The sequence below is a fragment of the Cherax quadricarinatus genome, chromosome 53 (genome assembly GCF_038502225.1).
Source record: "Cherax quadricarinatus isolate ZL_2023a chromosome 53, ASM3850222v1, whole genome shotgun sequence".
NCBI lineage: Eukaryota > Metazoa > Arthropoda > Malacostraca > Decapoda > Parastacidae > Cherax > Cherax quadricarinatus.
In genome coordinates, this window is record NC_091344.1 from 19,587,159 (window position 1) to 19,606,597 (window position 19,439).

At 38.6% G+C, this 19,439-nt stretch overlaps 1 protein-coding gene across 24 annotated transcripts in view; it reads left to right on the forward strand.

Annotated features, from left to right (window-relative positions):
- LOC128692341 (actin-binding LIM protein 2) overlaps positions 1–19,439 on the forward strand; it is a 510,921-nt gene that overhangs the window by 410,026 nt on the left and 81,456 nt on the right. For 19 of the 24 annotated variants that reach the window (XR_011393469.1, XR_011393470.1, XM_070096398.1 and 16 more), the window contains 5 exons: positions 658–732; positions 8,608–8,803; positions 9,341–9,568; positions 14,457–14,572; positions 17,448–17,634. Coding sequence is in view for 22 of the 24 variants with exons in the window: in XM_070096398.1 (XP_069952499.1) it covers positions 658–732; positions 8,608–8,803; positions 9,341–9,568; positions 14,457–14,572; positions 17,448–17,634 (802 nt within the window). In the remaining 2 variants the exon portion in view is untranslated. The remainder of the gene's footprint in view (positions 1–657; positions 733–8,607; positions 8,804–9,340; positions 9,569–14,456; positions 14,573–17,447; positions 17,635–19,439) is intronic. The other 5 variants (XM_070096395.1, XM_070096386.1, XM_070096387.1 and 2 more) reach the window with 2 other exon arrangements.

The window sequence follows — 19,439 nt, forward strand, 5'->3', positions numbered from 1 at the left end:
TATAACAGTACATGTATATGACACAAAACCATCCTTTGTACTGTGAAAAAAAAATATACACACAACTCAAGACATTTACTAAGGGAAATATTTCAGTGTGAGTGGCTTCATCTGTCCTATTGAGGAAGCCACTCAAAACATTCCCTTCAGTAAATGTCCTGAAGTGTGTGTGTCTTTTTCCACATCTTGTTGGTACCAGCACACCATCCATTCTTATTATTGCTGTCTGTAAAAAAATAGATTCAATTACAGACAACTTGCTTGTAAGTTGGGGTACATGGAATGCAAACTATTCATTAGTTGGGGACCTCAAGAATGTGTGAAAAATTCCATTAGCAAATGCTATGTACAATACTATACGTACTAGATTGTATACTTGAAGGATTAGAAGGTTTTTACCTTAGTTATTTTAGCAGCTGCTGTTTAATTTATTATTTGTTAGCATGCTTATAGTATTCCTGGTTCCACAGGGTATTGGTGTGATTAGTTTGGTTTTTATAGCTCTTAATTTATTTTTCCCTTAGTACTAGATTTAGTTTTTATAAGAAGTTAATGGATTTAGTTGTATAAATCCTAGCATGTACATAATTTTCCAGGTAAACCCTTGAGTGTATGCTTGCATGGATTTATTTTAGTTTTGTTAACCATTTGTTTCAGTTTTCTCGATCCCGCACGCCAAGCCTTAATGGATCCTTCCGCTCCTATAGTCCCTATAACAGCCTGAACCGCAAGGTGCGTTATGAGTTTTCAGTCTTGGTTGTTTTTCTTATTTTCTCTTAAGGATATTTTATATTTTGTTGTAATTACCATAGCATCTTTACTAGTATCCATCATTTTACAGACTTAAACTTTTGAACAACAAAGTGATATCTTGGAAATTTTTGGGTACATTGAAAGCATTAGAGAAACATTGCCTTGTTTACTGTATTCCTTGATATTGACAGTAATGTGTACAACATTATGATTTTTAATCTTAATGAATTTGTTGTAAAATGTTTGCCCTGTTCACCAGTAAATGTGTCATTAAAGTTTGGTAACAGGACTGTAAACATAATTTGCAATACAGTATTTACGGTATAAAGTATAGTAAAGAATGGCTTTTAGAAGCTTCTTAGAGCTATTTGTGCAATAATAGTTTATAGTTCTTGTGTACCATAGTAACTTCAATGTTGCAACTAAGTCTCCATGCATTCTTAAACAATTTAGCAAGATTTTTTTTTTATAGAAAATAACTGTTATGAACACCCATGAAATGAATTGCAGAAATCATACAACTGGAAATAAATAAGTCTAAAAAAGCACATTTTGTTGACAGTGCAGGTGTCTGTTTGCACATCACTGATTGTACTGTATTGAAAGATATGAGAACAAGATTTTTTCTGCACAAATTAATACAGTACAAAATATCAAAATGTGTTAAAAAAATTATCATTGATTGCCAGAAAATATTGTACCAGATATATGTTAGGGAACTTTTCTTTCTTTCAACAAACTGGCCATATCCCACCGAAGCAGGGTGGCCCAAAAAGAAAAACAAGTTTCTCTTTTTAACTTTAGTAAAGTATACAAGAGAAGGGGTTACTAGCCCCTTGCTATATATTAGGGATATATATACATAAATATGTTAGGGAAAGTTGCAGACATCACAGAAATGAAATATTTATACTGTGACTAAAGATACCTTATTGTTGGGACTTATTTTTTATGCTCTCCCATTTAAAGAGCATCACTTGAGTGTACATCGGTGGGCTTGCTTCAGGCTTGGGATATTTATGTATTGGTGTGAGATAATAATGCTTTTGGTGAGGTACATCTATTATGGATGCTTTGAGAAAACTTTTCACTCCCAGGACTGAAACGTTTTCGAATAAATATGTCCTAGCATTTTCTAGCTAATTTGTCGAGCTCAGTTACCAAGGCTTATATAATACCTCTACAACAGAGCAGCCTTTTTTCTTGCATAATATTTGGCACATATACTTACTAGAGGTCATAATGCTGTTGTACATAGTAATAGAAATTGGTTTCTGCTTAACCATCACCATCTGTGTTTTTTTCATAATTATGTCTTAAGAGCACATCAGGTGCTGCAAGATCCTTTGCTTCACTGTTATAACTTGGAGACATTATTTCCTCAGTGGCAGTTTTGGCAATTTTGTTTATTCTGTCAAGAAAAAAGTAATTTACTGCCACTTTCTCATAATTTTCAACCAAATTGCCTCAAACTTACACACTTGATTTTAACTTGTATTGATTTATGGTATTCCTTTTGTGTTAATTTTAGGATTCCGACATTTTTTTATATGTATTTTTGTACATTTAATATTACTTTGTAGCCCTTGACAATAGCACTGAGAGCCGATTACATATGCTTGTGGATGATTCATAAGAACATAAGAACATAAGAACGAAGGAACACTGCAGAAGGCCTACTGGCCCATGCGAGGCAGGTCCAAGTCTCCTACCGGCTTAAGCCAATGCACCCAACCTAGTCAGGTCAGGTCACATTGACTTAAGGGAGGAACACGGCAACCGACCTGGTAGCACAAGCTATCAGGTCTAACTCACACCCACCCACATCCACTCATGTATTTATCCAACCTATTTTTAAAGCTACACAACGTTCTGGCCTCTATAACGGTACTTGGGAGTTTGTTCCACTCATCCACAACTCTATTACCAAACCAGTACTTTCCTATATCCTTCCTGAATCTGAATTTTTCCAACTTAAAACCATTGCTGCGAGTCCTGTCTAGGCTAGATATTTTCAGCACACTATTTACATCCCCTTTATTTATTCCTGTCTTCCATTTATACACCTCAATCATATCCCCCCTAATTCTACGTCTTTCTAGAGAGTGCAGATTCAGGGCCCTTAGTCTATCCTCATAGGGAAGGTTTCTGATACATGGGATCAACTTTGTCATCCTCCTTTGTACATTTTCCAGAGAATTTATATCCATTCTGTAATAAGGTGACCAAAACTGTGCAGCATAATCTAAATGAGGCCTAACCAAGGATGTATAGAGTTGAAGAACAACCTGAGGACTCCTATTATTTATGCTTCTTGATATGAAGCCAAGGATTCTATTAGCTTTATTGCGAACACTTATGCACTGTTGTCTTGGTTTCAGATTACTGCTAACCAGAACTCCTAAATCTTTTTCGCAATCCGTAATATTAAGATCTACATTATTTAGTTTATATGTGGCATGGTTATTGTCCTGTCCAACATTTAGAACTTTGCATTTGTCTATATTAAACTGCATCTGCCACTTCTCCGACCACTGCATCAGTCTATTCAAATCTTCCTGGAGTGCTCGAATGTCCTCGTCAGAATGAATTCGACGGCCTATTTTGGTGTCATCGGCAAACTTGCCGATGTCGCTCTTTATGCCCTCATCTATGTCGTTTATGTAGATTGTGAACAGCAGGGGGCCCAACACTGACCCCTGTGATCATTGCCTCCATCAGTGTTGCTATCTCTCAAGTCGTCAAGCAGTCATACTGGTGTTGTGGTTGGATCCTTTATTTTAGCTTATGAGACCAAAGGCTTCAAAGAAAGGACCATTTAAAAAATATATATTTGTTATTAACAAGAACATGTTACATAACAAATCTGTTCAAATAGTTAATATGGTTTCTTGTTAAAGGTAGTATATAATATACAAACATGTGGCATCACTTATGCTGGGCAAAAATTTGACTATGTAAAGGTCACAGTAATATACAGTTCCTGTATATTATTGTGGCCTAAGAAAAGACACACACGTTTAACCCCCACTAAGTGCAAAGTCATGAAGCTTGGGGAAGGACAAAGAAGACTTTGGGATCAGAAGCTTCAAACTTCACGCAAGGAAAAGGATCTTGGGATGAGTATCATACCAAGCACATCTGAGATGCATATCAACCAGACAACTACTGCCACATATGGGCATCTGGCAAACCTAAGAATAGCGTAAGAAGTCATTCACTACACTGTAGATCGTGTACATCAGACACACATTGAGTATGCAGCACCAGTATGGAACCCACACCTGGTCAAGCACATCAAGAAATTAGAGAAAGAGCAAAGTTTGCAACAAGACTAATCCAAGAACTAAGGGGTATGTCCTATGAGAAGAGGTTAAAGGAACTCCACCTGATGACACTGGAGGACAGGAGGGAAAAGAGGTGTTTTAATGTCTCCTACGCTGAGTCTGGCCTTGCGATTACTTGCTGGGTAGCGTAGAGGTAGGAGGAATACTACCAATTGACTAGCTTTGGATTTATTAGATAAACAAAGGGTTCACAGCAGGCAGAGTGAGGTAGGCCAAAAGCCAGTCCAGGAGGGCAGCTGTTGACCCTAGGTGGAGAGTACACCAAATGAGAATGAGGTGGTATGGCATCACCCTGAGCTAGGCAGGCCTATACTGCTAGGTGTCGGCAGCATAGTTCCCACGAAAGATGAACTCAGCTGGCAGGCAACATAGGCTGTCTACATTTGCTCGGTTACGCCCTCGTGTCGTCTCAACACAACATTACAGGTGGGCAGAAAGGAGAAAAAACTAAAGGAATTAATCCCAGCAGGACAGGCTTTGACTCACCCAAAAATCAAAATTGACATAATTCTAGCAGGCCTCAGAAACTCCTCCATATATCTAGTGGAAGAGAAAATGGTCTGCTCCAACAGCATAGTGGAGGATGGAGGTAGGAGATGCCAGCACTGGAACTTCTTGTGTACAGGTTGTTCACAGGGGTAGGACATCAGGCTTGACTGCACATCCAGGGACACTGTACTATCCTCACATCTGTAAACAATGACTGACAGTAGCATTTCCTAGGGTGTGACATGTGACATGAGAGGGCAGCACTGCCCTGACTTTAATACAGACCTTAAAATACATGCTGCATGCAGCATACTTGCAGTGACATTATCCCCAAGGAGACTTATTATAATAATACTACGGATACCCTGGTCACAGACCAGGCCGCGGGGGCGTTGACCCCTGGAACTCTCTCCAGGTAAACTCCAGGTATACATGGTGTTGTCCACCCTGACTCTGCTGTTTGGACAAACTATACAGTGTATGCACGTTAATGCCCATTTAAGCGAGAAGACAGTTAGTGTAGTCAGGACAGGAGTCAAACAAGTTGACAGGTACGTCAATGTCACAGAAATGTACTGCTGTCCTGGGTCTCAGACCATAGGTATGTAGCCTTACAGGTCTGTCATTGGTCGTAGTAGTAGCAAGAAGAGAAGTAGACAGGTTGTCACTAGTAATAGTCTGGTTGTGGCTTTGCAACGCACGTTCCTCCAGCACAACCTCGGCTTGCATGTTGTCAGTGTACTTCATGTGGTCAAGGTGAGCTTCCTCGGTCGTTCCTATGGCAGTCTCCCTCACCTCGAACCTGTTGCCACGGAGCTGTCGGAGAACACGGTAAGGACCAACGAATTTGGGAACCAGCTTATGCATACCTGGGGTGTGCGTAGGATTTTGCAACCTGGTTCAACTTTACTCTCCAACACGCTGGGATGAGTCGCCGGGAGAAGCTGCTGACGGCTTGGGGAGTTAACTCAGTCTGGCTTAGGGTTAAGCCAACTGGGTTCCACATGGACAAGCTGGGGATCATGAAAATACAGGTAGCTCAGCAACACGTGCAGAATGCAGGCGGGACACAGGAACGAAGAGAGGAGAGAGGAGGCGGCTGGTGTGAGCTGGCATCTCCTAGGGTAGACCGGCTCCTACGTAGACCTTAAGCAGGATGCGTGTTTGGGCCCAGACACACCAAGGCAACCTCACCTTGACTTCTGTAGCTTGAAACGGGCATAAGGATGCTGTAGGAGGCAAAAGAAGGCCTCAGGGAAGTGCTGAGATGCTGCAAGACAGGAAATGAAGTGTACATGTGACTGCTGGGCCCAGGAATGACGCCGTGACGACATCGTACAAATTTTGTGGGAAAATCGAGGACGAGGTTTTTTGTCCCTGTCGCCGACAAGATGCTGTGAGCAGCTGGAAATGCTGTAAGCAGGCGGGGCGGGTGCCTTGGATGTGGCTGGATGACCGGCTCTGTTCCCTTCCATCCAGGAAGACAAGGCCCACTTTGCCGCTGAAAAAAACATTGCCACCACTGATTTAATGTCTCCTGCACAGAGTCTAGCCTTGTGATTACTTGCTGGGTAGTGTAGAGGTAGGAGGAATACGTACTACTGATTGACTAGCTTTGGATTTATTAGATAAACAATGGGGATTCACAGCGGACAGAATGAGGTAGGCCGAAACCCAGTCCGGGAGGTTAGCTGTTGACCCTAGGTGGAGAGTACGCCAAGTGAGAGCGAGGTGGTATGGCGTCACCCAGAGCTAGGCAGGTCTATACTGCTAGGTGTCAGCAGCGTAGTTCCCACAAAAGATGAACTCAGCTGGTAAGCAACATAGGCTGTCTTCAGAGGAACATGATAATGATGCATAAAATATTGAGAGGAATCGACAAAGTGGACAGGGCCAGAATGTTCCAGAGATGGAATGCAGGAGCAAGGACACTACTGAAAGTTGAAAACTCAGATAAGTCATATGAATTTTAGGAAGTATTTCTTCAGCCTTAGAGTTGTCAGGAAATGGAACAATCTGGAGAGTGAAGTAGTAAAGGCAGGAACCATACATAGTTTAAGATGCACAATAAGGCTCTTGGAGCAGGAAGAGAGTGAACCTAGTAGCAGCCAGCAAAGAGGCAGGGCCAGGAGCTGTGACTCAACCCCTTCAACCACATATAGGTGAATGCATATAGTTCATGCACATACACATACAAGCACACACAAAAAAACAGTCCCCCTCCCTCTCCCCCCTTTCTTTATTAATGTTTCTCTATTATATTTGACCCATGGAAAAATTATACTGGTAAGATGTTTGATTCATGTAAGTAAAGGACTTACTCCGTGTGCTATGCTACACTTTTTCATTTCCTTCACTCAGAAAAAAAATCCCAGAAACAAGCTGACTACTGCAATGTGTTCATTCCATGCAGTATTCTCACACAGCTAACTTGTCTTTATTAGAATTAAGCTCCAGCTCTTCTCTCCCATCTCTTAATCATTAATCAACTAGTTTGATGTTTTTTAATATTTTTTTTTGTTTTTGCAGGGCTTGTGAAGACTTATCAGCTGTGTTATTAATTCTTCTTTTTGTTGAAGATTTATGTGTGTAGATAGTTTATTCAGTCTTGGATAATGCTGTTGAAATTTGACTAATGTAAAACTATATTAAAACAAAAAGGCATTTACAACATGCTAAGTAATGTTCTTCAGTATTTTACAACATGATTAATTTTATAATGTAAGAATTAATACAAAAAAAGAATAACATTATACAAAGTGTGATACTAAAATAAAATTAATTACAGTATTGTGAATTTTTATTGTATGAACACTTGGATTGCAAAACAGTGAAGGCATTGTCTTTGCAAGCTGGCCTCTTATAATTCAGACTCTCGAAGGGTATCATGTAAACAGGGTAGACAAGGTAGGCTTTTTACCAGGGAAGCTCTGAGGATAAGGGAGAATGGTTGAAAATATTATTCCAAAATGAGCCACCAGGATATCGAGAAGCCCTTCTTCAACGTGAGTTGTCAAGAAGCGAGGTGATGTGAGCAGTGTCACATGATGAATGCTGACTCCAGATAGAGGTTCAAAATCAATACGAGTTCAGTTTACTGTCATATTTGAAATGACCCATTTTTAAAATTTAAGGGCACAAGAATGGAGGAATGCTGCAGCAAGCCTACCAGCCTATTTTAGGCAGGTCCTTCTCAAATCCAAACCCACTGACAAAAAATATTTGCCCAACCATCAGTAGATAAAAAATTGAGTAACTAGATTAAGAGCTGGAGCTCACCTTCATCCTCTGCAAATTCAAATAACTTGTAGGCAATTGCATATCTTTCAATGGGAGATGGCCAATGTTAAAAAACATCTTTCTAATGCTTTGTGTTAGGCAGTATTTCCTTTGGCAGTGTGCATTTCACTTTTAAGGGCTTGATGCATCAGAAATTTGTTTTGTAGGGTCAGGCAGTCAATTAGAAGTATCTTTCGGTGCTTTATGGCACTGCAAAACAATTTTGGTTGACACTTTGTGAAACAAATATATGTTGCCACTCTAACCCTTCATCATGAAATGTACAGCATGTCATAGGTATGGTTACATACTCCCACCTACATCACTGTATGTACTGGAAAAGTTGTTTTGACAGCCTTTGAGGGACTGATTCATTAGATACCCAGCAAGCATTCAAATGCAACATTTCACATTTGCAACCCTTAATGTTTGTTCAGTGAAGATAGTCTCTGAACAGTCTCTGATCACAGCTCATAAGTGTTAAATTTTTATTTTAGTCCTTTGTTAAATATTAATAAAATTATATAAGAGCCTTCAGGAACTTGTATATTTTTGAAAATTTGTTTTTGTTTCAGTAGGATAACTATATAAATAATTAAAAAAAATGTTCCTTGTGTGCAGTGCATTATTTACATTTGATTCATTTTTATGTTATTTGTTTATTACTCAAATTGGCCTATTTTCTGGATACTGGATTTTTCTCTCACTAGAGAAAGCTAAGTAAATCTATTCACTTCAGTTCTCAGGTCCATATCGCACATGCTCACCTGGATTGATCCTGCGTGAGTACAAGTCCTCTCAAAGCCCTATTGACATCACACGCATCTATACATACTCTTATCTTGCTGCTGAGCCTTCACAAGGGTACCTCAAACGCCCGTTGGACCCTTACGACCGTCCTCCCCCCAAGTCACCGCACTTCCACCGTCCGCCAAGTAAGTATATATAATTCTCTAGTAAGAACCTAGACTGTTGTTTATTATTATAAAACAATGTACTGTACTGTGTTAGCCAAATTGGAGATTCAGATCAGTTGAGTGTATAATATATAACAAGAAGACATGAAGGTAGTGGTGAAGCTGGGAAAAGAGGAGGAAAATTATTATATGAAAAATGTAAGAGTGATGTTGACAGAAGAGATGAGGTGAGGTATTAGATTGAAAAGAAGTTACAGTACAAGAAATACTACTGTAGGAAAGTAGAAAATTATTACACAGTGCAGTATTAGAATTTATCTACCTTTTCTGTGATCATTAAAGTAAATAATGACAGTATATTCTTTGACACAACTGTGTTCTTACATATTCCATCTTACTATAATATAATATGTATTATTATATTCATAAGAAAGTGCTAAATTTGAATGAGTCATAGAGCACTCTTTACTGTAATAGTGTCTGGCTAATTAGTCTAATCAGTACTCTGAAACCTAGATCAGAATTTAACTACCACATTTGTACTTGAATTTACAGTGGATAGTCGAAAACTATCACTGCCCAAGACGTCTAGCAGATTAGGTATGCGAGTTTTGGTGGATCAAATGCAAGCAGAGACTCCAAGACCTAAATCTCCTCATATGAACAATGAGGAGCCCATAATACTATCACATTATCCTGGAGGACGGAAGCCAAGTTCTGGAGACGTCTCACGAATTGAGAGAGATGACTTCCCTGCCCCACCCTATCCTTACACTGATCCTGGTAAGAATATAAATATTTGTAAGTAACAATAAAGAAAATTTTGTTAGCTCTAATTAATATTATTTTTCAGGAAATTTTTTGTATTCAAATTGTCAAAAAATATTTAACCCTTAAAGTATCCAAACGTAGATCTACGTTCGGACACTTAGCGCTCCGAACGTAGATCTACGTTCGATTTTACATTCTTATGTAAAAAAAAACGTAGATCTACATTCGGAGCGCTACGCTCGCAAATGTAGATCTATGTTTGGACAGTTTAAGGGTTAATAAGGATGGTCTTTCTCATGATAATAATATTAAACAATATGGCAGAGACTAGCTTTACCAACATCATTAGCTCACTGTTTATGCCTGTTAGTGGCCTCTAAAAAGCCATAGCCATCAATATGTAGTTTCTATGACCACATTAAATTAAGGTGTTTGGCTTTCTTTATTGATCAGCAAATTTGGATCATTGCTAGTATGCAATACTTGCAGTGCTTAGTACACACACTCTGTGTACACTTTCTCAGAATACTACTTTTTTTGTTTAACTGGAATCCTCATCTTGGCAATCCACCACACGCTTAAGAATTAGCTGTGGCTTTATTCAGCCAAGATTTTTTTTTTCTTCATTTTTCTGCTTGTAAGCATGTAATTTTGTTAGGGTTATCAGCATGATTATGACCCAGGTAAGAAAAAAAAGCTTTATTTATAAAATTACTTTGCTTTTTGATATGTAGTAGTTTACCTGCCTGGCAATAATTTTCATTAATCGAGCCTTCAGCTTGGCTGTGAACATTTTATAAAACTCTTCGTCATATCCAAAAATTGAGCTTACTTGCACTGCCTATGCCATACCTTAAATTTGTTATATGCATCAGGATTGGTTACTCCTCACTGTTCAATAATTGCAGCTGAATATATAATATCTTAACAAGATGCTGCTGCATTTTCATCTTTATTTTTCTTTACAGTAAGTTTCCTGTAGCCAAGGAAACAAATGAAAGCTTAATAGGGCAGATACGATAGTGCTTTGTAGCAGCAGGGGCCATTGAAATATGGATTAGGTGTAGAGTTATGTTGTTTTGGAAAAGTTTATTGCTGATGCATATCATTGGAATAACTCCTTATCGAGAGTCCTGCTTCTCAAGATGAATGCTTTTCTGTGAAGAAATACCTCTTAAATTAATTACTTCCCTTAAATCCTTGACATTTATGAGTACACAGTACTAAATTTCTCACCTTTTTTTCAAATACTGTACTGAAATGGGTATCTAGCTGGAAGTATTTTTTTCCACAATCTGCTGGCTTTGGTCCTGTCAGTCATGTCTAAAAATATATTAGCCTACTAAAAACATATTAGTATAGGTGTAGTCCTATACTATGCAAAAGAAGGGACACGTCTACCCACCACCTGTAGTTTCTTCTTTGCCAACTATCAGTCAGGAATTAACAATAGTGCAAGAATTAACAAGGTTAAAATTTTATTAGGCTTCTATGAGCCCCAGCCATAGCTCAACCTTTGAGTTATGATAAATATGTTTTATCTGTGGTAGCTCTCAGGCATAGTTAAGCAAAGCAGTGGCAGTTTCACTGATCTCTCCACTTCTCTGTAGATAAAATTTGAAATGTCCCAGGTTCAGTCTGCTTATATTTTAACACAAAATTACAGTGGTACCTCGAGTTACGAACTTAAATCGTTCCAGAAGGCTGTTCGAGTGCCGATACCAAACGAATTTGTTCCCATAAGGAATAATGTAAATTAGATTAGTCCGTTTCAGATCCCCAAAAATACACTTACAAAAGCACTTACAAAAATACACTTACATAACTGTTCAAGTTGGGAGCTGTTTGAAACTCGAGGTACACTGTATTTCATTGTACAAAGTGTTATATTTTTATTGCATGATGGAGCTGTTATAAGGTAGTACACGGTGACATTTTTGTTTTTGTTTTTGTTTTTGTTTTTAAACAAGTTGTGGAATGTAGAGCATCATTTTGAGTCATGTGTTTGTATTCTTTACCCTTGCAACTCAGCATAACTGGTCTCTGTGCTTAAGCCATCAACAGTTTTTCCCTGGTAATTGCTCATCAGTACTTTATCCTTTATGATTTTCAATTTGGTAATGCTATTTGATTGGTATCCAAAGTAATTAGTTTCCTCTGCTCACATATCCTATCCTTGTGGTATCAGTAAAAAACACTGGAGCTGTTGTTTTATAAAATTATACCATGTACCAATTATTGCATAACCTTTCCAAGCTTTTTTATTTGCTAATTTCTCGTGTATTGTAAATTGATTGCTTGAAATAATGAGAGAATGCTAATACTACAACACCTAAATTTACAATGAATAAAATGATAAATTAATAATTAAGTTTTCATAAATTTTTGGTAAATGATCATATGTGGAATATAGAAAAAAATCATTATCAAAACTCAGGGGCACAAGTTATGCCTTGGTATATCAGACTGGACAACACAGCTAATTTATTGTGCTTTAAAAACATTGAATGTGCTGAAGACAAGAGTGCTTGCATATATGATGTACAGTTGTCACAGTTACAGTGCAAGTTTCCATTTATCATTTTGCTGGTACATTATAATTTCATTGATGTAAATGATGATAGAGGGAGCAAGGAGCTTGTGATGACTTTCTCTTAATGGTTAGCATGTTGTCTGAAATGACAGTATAAATTAAGACACTATGGTCTTTGCTAATTTATGTAGGTATATCATTTTAAATTAAAATTAATGTGTTTGATATATGAGCCAATGTGATTAAGCATTTTGTATTACACTTGACATATGAATGCTGCATAGTCTAAAAATTATCTACTGATGGTTTTGAGTACATATGTAAGTTAAAAAAGTTGTGTATCATAGATTGTAGTGGGGCATTTAGATATACTTCATGCTTTTTATTTCTTATCCTGTAGGCCATATATAGTTCTTCATTATTTTATTCATATTTAAATTAATGTCTTAATGAATACTTTTTGGTTTATCTTTCAACTGTTATTTCCAGCAAAGCTTTAGACTGCCAGTATGTGCATACCCTAGCTTGGGATTTTTATTTAAATTATTATTCTTTCTTTACCAGCTTATCAGCTATTACATATTGCTTCCAACGTTAATTCACAGCCCAAAAAATGCATTTGATTTGATCTTCTTTCTAAGATAACATTATTGATTAAGTTATGCACAAAGGAAAAATTGCTACCCTTTAAAAGCAAGTAGTGCTGTTTAGAGGGATAGCTAAGCAGTTGTAGCTGTGCATGTCTGGCAAGACAGTGATAGTGTGAGTGATGAAAGTATTTTCTTTTCGTGTCATCCTGCCTCGGTGGGAGATGGCCAGTGTGTCAAAAAAAGGAAAAAATATTTGTGGCTTCAGAAGCAGAGGTAAACATTTGGAAAAGGCATACAGTGGTACCTTGAGTTTCGGCCATAATTCGTTCCAGAAGGCTGTTCGTGTGCCGTTACCGAACAAGTTTGTTCCCATAAGGAATAATGTACATTAGATTAGTCCGTTTCAAACCCCCAAAAATACACTTACATAATTGCTTGAGTTGGGAGGTGTTCGAAACTCGAGGTACCACTGTACTATAGGGTGGAATGGGGAGCAGTGTGGCTGGGGTTGCAAATGTATGGAATAGTTGTCTAGTTGTTGAATGATGTAGCAAATTTTTGTGAAGAGAGTGAGCCTCAGGTTAGAACATGTAGGAAAAGAAGGAAATATTTTCCAGGAAAAGTGGGTTTAAGACAAGTATGGTACGTACCAGTGTTTGTTGTCACCATGGTTTATAAATGTCTTTATAGATGGGATTGTAAGAATAATGAATCTGATGTAAAATTTAAGTTGTCAGAGTTGCTTCTTGCTGATTTCAAAGTGGTTTTGGGAGATTCAGAAGATGAATTGCAGTGGTTGACAAAGGAGTTTGGGAGGGTTTGTAAAAGAAAGAAGTTGAAAGTGAAAGCCAGAAAAGAACAAATTGATGAGAGTAAGTAGATGTTTAGGGATTGAACACCACCTACACTTATTCATGTATGAATTAAAGAATAAGTTGGAACAAGCATGGACTCAAATATGCAGGGCTGCCAGTTTGGGCCTTAGTACCCCCTTACACAATTTGCTACTTTTCCAACATGGTGAAACTCGCATTCCAAGCAAGTATGCTTTTTAGAGATTGAGTAAGTCTCCTATTTTAAAATAATTGTAACAACTGATAAGTTGGTGGTGATGAAGCTTCCAGACAGTGCTACTCAAGGGATGAAATTTAGTGTGAGAGTGTGTTCATAGAATTTTGTATTGGGTTTCATTTCATAAATTTATTGCTGCATAATTTTTATTCAGGTCAGTTTATAATACTGTTATTAGATATATACTAAATTCATGTACATTTTATAATGTTTAGAAGCTACTACAGTACAGTATTTACCTATTAATTTTATGGCTGACTCATTCCATCCTGAGCAGTTCTTTTTATTTACCCTCTATGAAAAAAAAGCATCAAGCCCCTTGAGAGGTTTGAATGTAGGGTTTGGCATAGCCAAATTCTTAGGAAAGACAGTGCCTTAAAAATCATATTTTTACATGTTGTACTTTCAAATACAGATTCACAATAGTTTCATCATTATAGTCTAATTATGAGCCACACAAATTGTTTTGTGGAGTTATACCTTAAATTCATATAAGAACATAATTAAGTTCCTCTAGTGCCTTCAGTAACTTGTTATCATCACAAGAGATTAATTCATTAATCATCCCTTGAGTGGTATCTTGATTGTTGCTCCTCTTGGTTTTTCCTAAATGCTTTACATCGAGACCCCCAGCCAGTGTTGTGTGTTGTGCTTACATGTTTTAAACTAACCATCATGATGGGTGTGGCCGTGGCCTCACTGGCAGATGTTTCAGAGCGGCGGCGCAGATGGTCAGGCAGTAATAAAGCTGTCAGCATCGATGAAACTGACGAAGGCACTGAAATAGACGAAGACTCTGTGGCTGAAGATCCTAAATTAAAGGTATGAGTGCAAGTCACCAAATGATGATAATGGGGTCCTTTGCAGAATTTTAACTTTGGGTGTTTTATGATGTACACTATTTCCTTTTGTGTTTTAAAAGGTGTTAGCAGTAGTCAGGTTACCAAGACTAATTTTTTTTGTTAATCCTAGAATCTTGTAATTTTATGTGTCTAGATTGATAATTCAGTGGGTGCCACTCTGTCACCTTTGATTAATTTAAAAAATTCAGTTGGAGATCTTCAAAACATTTATAAGTTGGTGAGGGCTCAGAAAACAATCATGAAAAACAGAAGTTAACTGTATATAAATAAAAGTTTGGAGGATCAGTTGATATCTGCTCCCTTCTGGAAAGACAACTACAGTGGTCCCCTGCTTTTCGTAGTTCCCGGCAATTGTAAATTTCACCAATCATAGGGGTATTTTCATATAAACATGGACTCGCTTTTCATAGGTTGACTCGCGAGTTGTAGTTCGTCTGGGACGCGTACGCACGGCGTGAGCCAGGGCGGCAGCCAGTCTGGCATTGTTTACCAGTGAGCGAAGGTCCCCTCACGTGCTCCAGCGAAATATTTCATAATATTCCATTTATTTTAGTGCTTGCAAGTACTAAATAAGCTACCATGGCTCCAAAGAAAGCTCCTAGTGCCAAGCCTGTGGTAAAGAAGGTGAGAAATACGATTGAATTTAAGAAAACCATCATTGAACAATATGAAAGTGGTACAAGTGTGGCCGAACTGTCCAGGATGTATAAGAAACCCTACACAACCTTATGTTCCATAGTGGCCAAGAAAAAGGAAATAAAGGACGCTGTTGTTGCAAAGGGAGTAACTATGCTGACAAAAATGAGATCACCAGTACTGGAAGAGGTTGAGAAGTTATTATTGGTGTGGATAAATGAGAAACAATTAGCAGGAGCTACTCTTATGACTTCGATTATTTGTGAAAAGGCTAGGCAGTTGCATGAAGATTTGGTAAAGAAATTGCCTGCAAATAGTGGTGATGTGAGTGAATTTAAGGCCAGCAAAGGCTGGTTTGAGAGATTTAAGAACCGTACTGGCATACACAGTGTGGTAAGGCGGTGAGGCTGCCAGTTCGGACCACAAGGCGGCTGAAAAATATGTGCATGAATTCCAGGAGTACATAGAGGCTGAAGGACTGAAATGTGAACAAGTGTTCAATTGTCAGAAATTGCCTGCAAATAGTGGTGATGTGAGTGAATTTAAGGCCAGCAAAGGCTGGTTTGAGAGATTTAAGAACCGTACTGGCATACACAGTGTGACGAAACAGGCCTCTTTTGGAAGAAAATGCCAGAGGACCTTCATTACACAAGAGGAAAAGGCAATGCCAGGACACAAGCCTATGAAAGACAGGCTGACGCTAATGTTCTGTGCTAATGCTAGTGGGGATTTCAAAGTGAAGCCATTACTAGTGTACCATTCTGAAAATCCCAGAGTGTTCAGGAAAAACAATGTTATGAAGAGTAAATTGTGTGTGTTTTGGAAATCTAATAGTAAGGCATGGGTCACGAGGGAAATTTTCGTTGAGTGGTTCAATGAAGTGTTTGGCCCTAGTGTGAAGGAGTATCTCCTGGAAAAGAAATTGGATCTCAAGTGCCTGCTAGTAATGGACAATGCACCTGCTCATCCTCCAAACTTGGATGACCTAATTTTCGAGGAGTTTGGGTTCATCACAGTAAAGTTCTTGCCCCCGAATATCACTCCTCTCCTCCAACCCATGGACCAGCAGGTTATTGTAAACTTTAAAAAACTCTACACAAAAGCAATGTTTCACAGGTGCTTGACTGTGACCACAGACACTCACTTGACCCTAAGGGAATTTTGGAGAGAACACTTCAGCATCCTCCATAGGTATGGCTTGGGAGGGAGTGACTACCAGGACTTTGAACTCTGCCTGGAGAAAATTGTGGCCAGATTGTGTCGACAAGAGGGATTTTGAAGGATTTGGGACTGACCCTAATGAGCCTATGTCTGTTGTAAAATCAATTGTGGCACTGGGGAGTTCCATGGGGTTGGATGTGAGTTTGGAGGATGTGGAAGAATTGGTGGAAGACCACAATGAAGAGCTCGCCACTGAGGAGCTGCAAGAGCTTCAGCAGGAAGAGCAACACATCACAGCTCAGAATCTTGCTGCAGAGGAGAAGGAAGAGAGATGGAAGAAGGTGCCTTCTTCAGAAATTAAAGAGATTTTTACTATGTGGAGTAAGATGGAAAGCTTTATGGAGAAACATCACCCTAACAAGGTTGTTGCAAGCCAGGTTGGCAACATGTACAGTGACAAAGTCTTGGGCCATTTTAGGGAAGTGTTAAAGAGACGCCAGAAACAGAGCTCTCTCCACAGTTATTTTGCGAGACAGGACTCCAGTGACTCTCAAGGTGGTCCTAGTTGCATTAAGAAACAGAGAAGAGAAGCAACCCCAGAAAAGCAAATGGTACCCGAGGTGTTGATGGAAGGGGATTCCCCTTCCAAACTATAAACAATCCACTCTCTCTCCTCCTCCAGTCTCCCATACACTAAGAAGAATCTCCAATAAAGGTAAGTGTTATGCTGTTAATGTTTCATTCATTTCCCATTGTATTGTTTATGTACTATATGTATATTTCATGTAAAAAATTTTTTGTTTTAATACTTCTGGGTGTCAGGAACGGATTAATTGCATTTACATTATTTCTTATGGGGAAAATTGATTCGTAAATCGTAAATTTCGTTTATAGTAACAGCTCCAGGAATGGATTAATTACGAAAAACGAGGGACCACTGTATTGAATGACCGAAATTTTGTACGTGGAAATTGGGTTATGTGGATAAAAAATGCAATAGTTACAAATTCTAATAAATTATTTTTACCCCAAAACAGAGAGAGGAAGTAGAATTAAGTAAGATAGCAACTGGCATTGGTAAAGTGTTCCTTCAACAAGTAAAAGAAAGAGAAAAGATTCGAGCATGGAAAGCCACCCACCTTGACCCACGCAATGCCTCGAGAACACCAGCTGCTGACCGCGAGCCTGGGAATAAATTACGTTTTGGGTCATCTCTTAACGCATGTAAGTTGTTCATATTCTTGTAAAAATAAACAGGTACTGCATTGTACTGTGTAATATAGTGTGAACTTTTCTTCTTGGACGTGCACTCTTTAAATTAAAAATTAATGGAAGCACCATGACATTTTGTACTGGGTATAGACATGTTGATCAGACAAGCACCAGTGTAGAATGAGGTGGGGTGTGGTGATATTAAAGATCCAGTAATTCAAATAACACAAAATGGGTTGTTGAAATAGTTTTCTTAAGTAGAAAAAAAAGGAGAACTATAGGTTAACTAAGAGGGTGTATAGCTTAAATAGAGTAAAGGAGGTTTAAGGTATGTGTCCAAGGAAGGATTTGAAGGAGTGTGTGAAAGAGGTATTATAAGAAGTTGGAACAGAAACAGTTTGCAGGCATTTCTGAACATGTTACATTCAAGTGAGTGTTTTTTTTATTTTAGGTATTGATGTGGTGTAAAATTGCAGACAATAAGGGAATCTGGTTAGCTAGACTTGATTTTTGGAGATAGTAAGAACAATGTATTTTGAAAGCCACACTTCAAGGTGATGCTTGTGAAAGGCTCTTGATTAAGCTACCATGAAAGATGAGGTGAATCATAGAATTGATGAGGGAAAAAGAGTGAGTGGTGCACTTAGGAGTCTGTGGAGACAAAGAACTTTGTCCTTGGAGGCAAAGAGGGGAATGTATGAGAGTATAGTTTTACCAACGCTCTTATATGGGTGTGAAGCGTGGGTGATGAATGTTGCAGCGAGGAGAAGGCTGGAGGCAGTGGAGATGTCATGTCTGAGGGCAATGTGTGGTGTGAATATAATGCAGAGAATTCGTAGTTTGGAAGTTAGGAGGAGGTGCGGGATTACCAAAACTGTTGTCCAGAGGGCTGAGGAAGGGTTGTTGAGGTGGTTCGGACATGTAGAGAGAATGGAGCGAAACAGAATAACTTCAAGAGTGTATCAGTCTGTAGTGGAAGGAAGGCGGGGTAGGGGTCGGCCTAGGAAGGGTTGGAGGGAGGGGGTAAAGGAGGTTTTGTGTGCGAGGGGCTTGGACTTCCAGCAGGCATGCGTGAGCGTGTTTGATAGGAGTGAATGGAGACAAATGGTTTTTAATACTTGACGTGCTGTTGGAGTGTGAGCAAAGTAACATTTATGAAGGGATTCAGGGAAACCGGCAGGCCGGACTTGAGTCCTGGAGATGGGAAGTACAGTGCCTGCACTCTGAAGGAGGGGTGTTAATGTTGCAGTTTAAAAACTGTAGTGTAAAGCACCCTTCTGGCAAGACAGTGATGGAGTGAATGATGGTGAAAGTTTTTCTTTTTCGGGCCACCCTGCCTTGGTGGGAATCGGCCAGTGTGATAATAAAAAAATAAATATTCTTTCCTCAGATTGAACCTTATTATCTCCTATATTTCAAGCAATACAGTAGGGCTCCACTTATATGGCAGGTTAGGTTCCAGGCTACCGCCGTAAAGGGGAAATCGCCGTAAAGTGGAACACCCTTTTTTTCCCTTATAAATGCATACAAGTACTAGATAACAAGTTTACACTAACATATATTAAGTTAGCAATAGAACTAGGCATCAAAAAACAATAAAAAAAGTACAATACACACATAGTGCACTCATAACTTACCTTAAAATATTTATAGTCTTAATCTAAGGTGAGACAGATAGTATTTATTGTAAGAAATCAAGTGTGGTATGTATCGTAGTCAGCTGGGCTACCATACCAGGCCATCCCGCCTATACATAATATTCTATTACATTTAAGCATCCCAGAGTGATAAAATGCATATACAGTTTACTCATTACT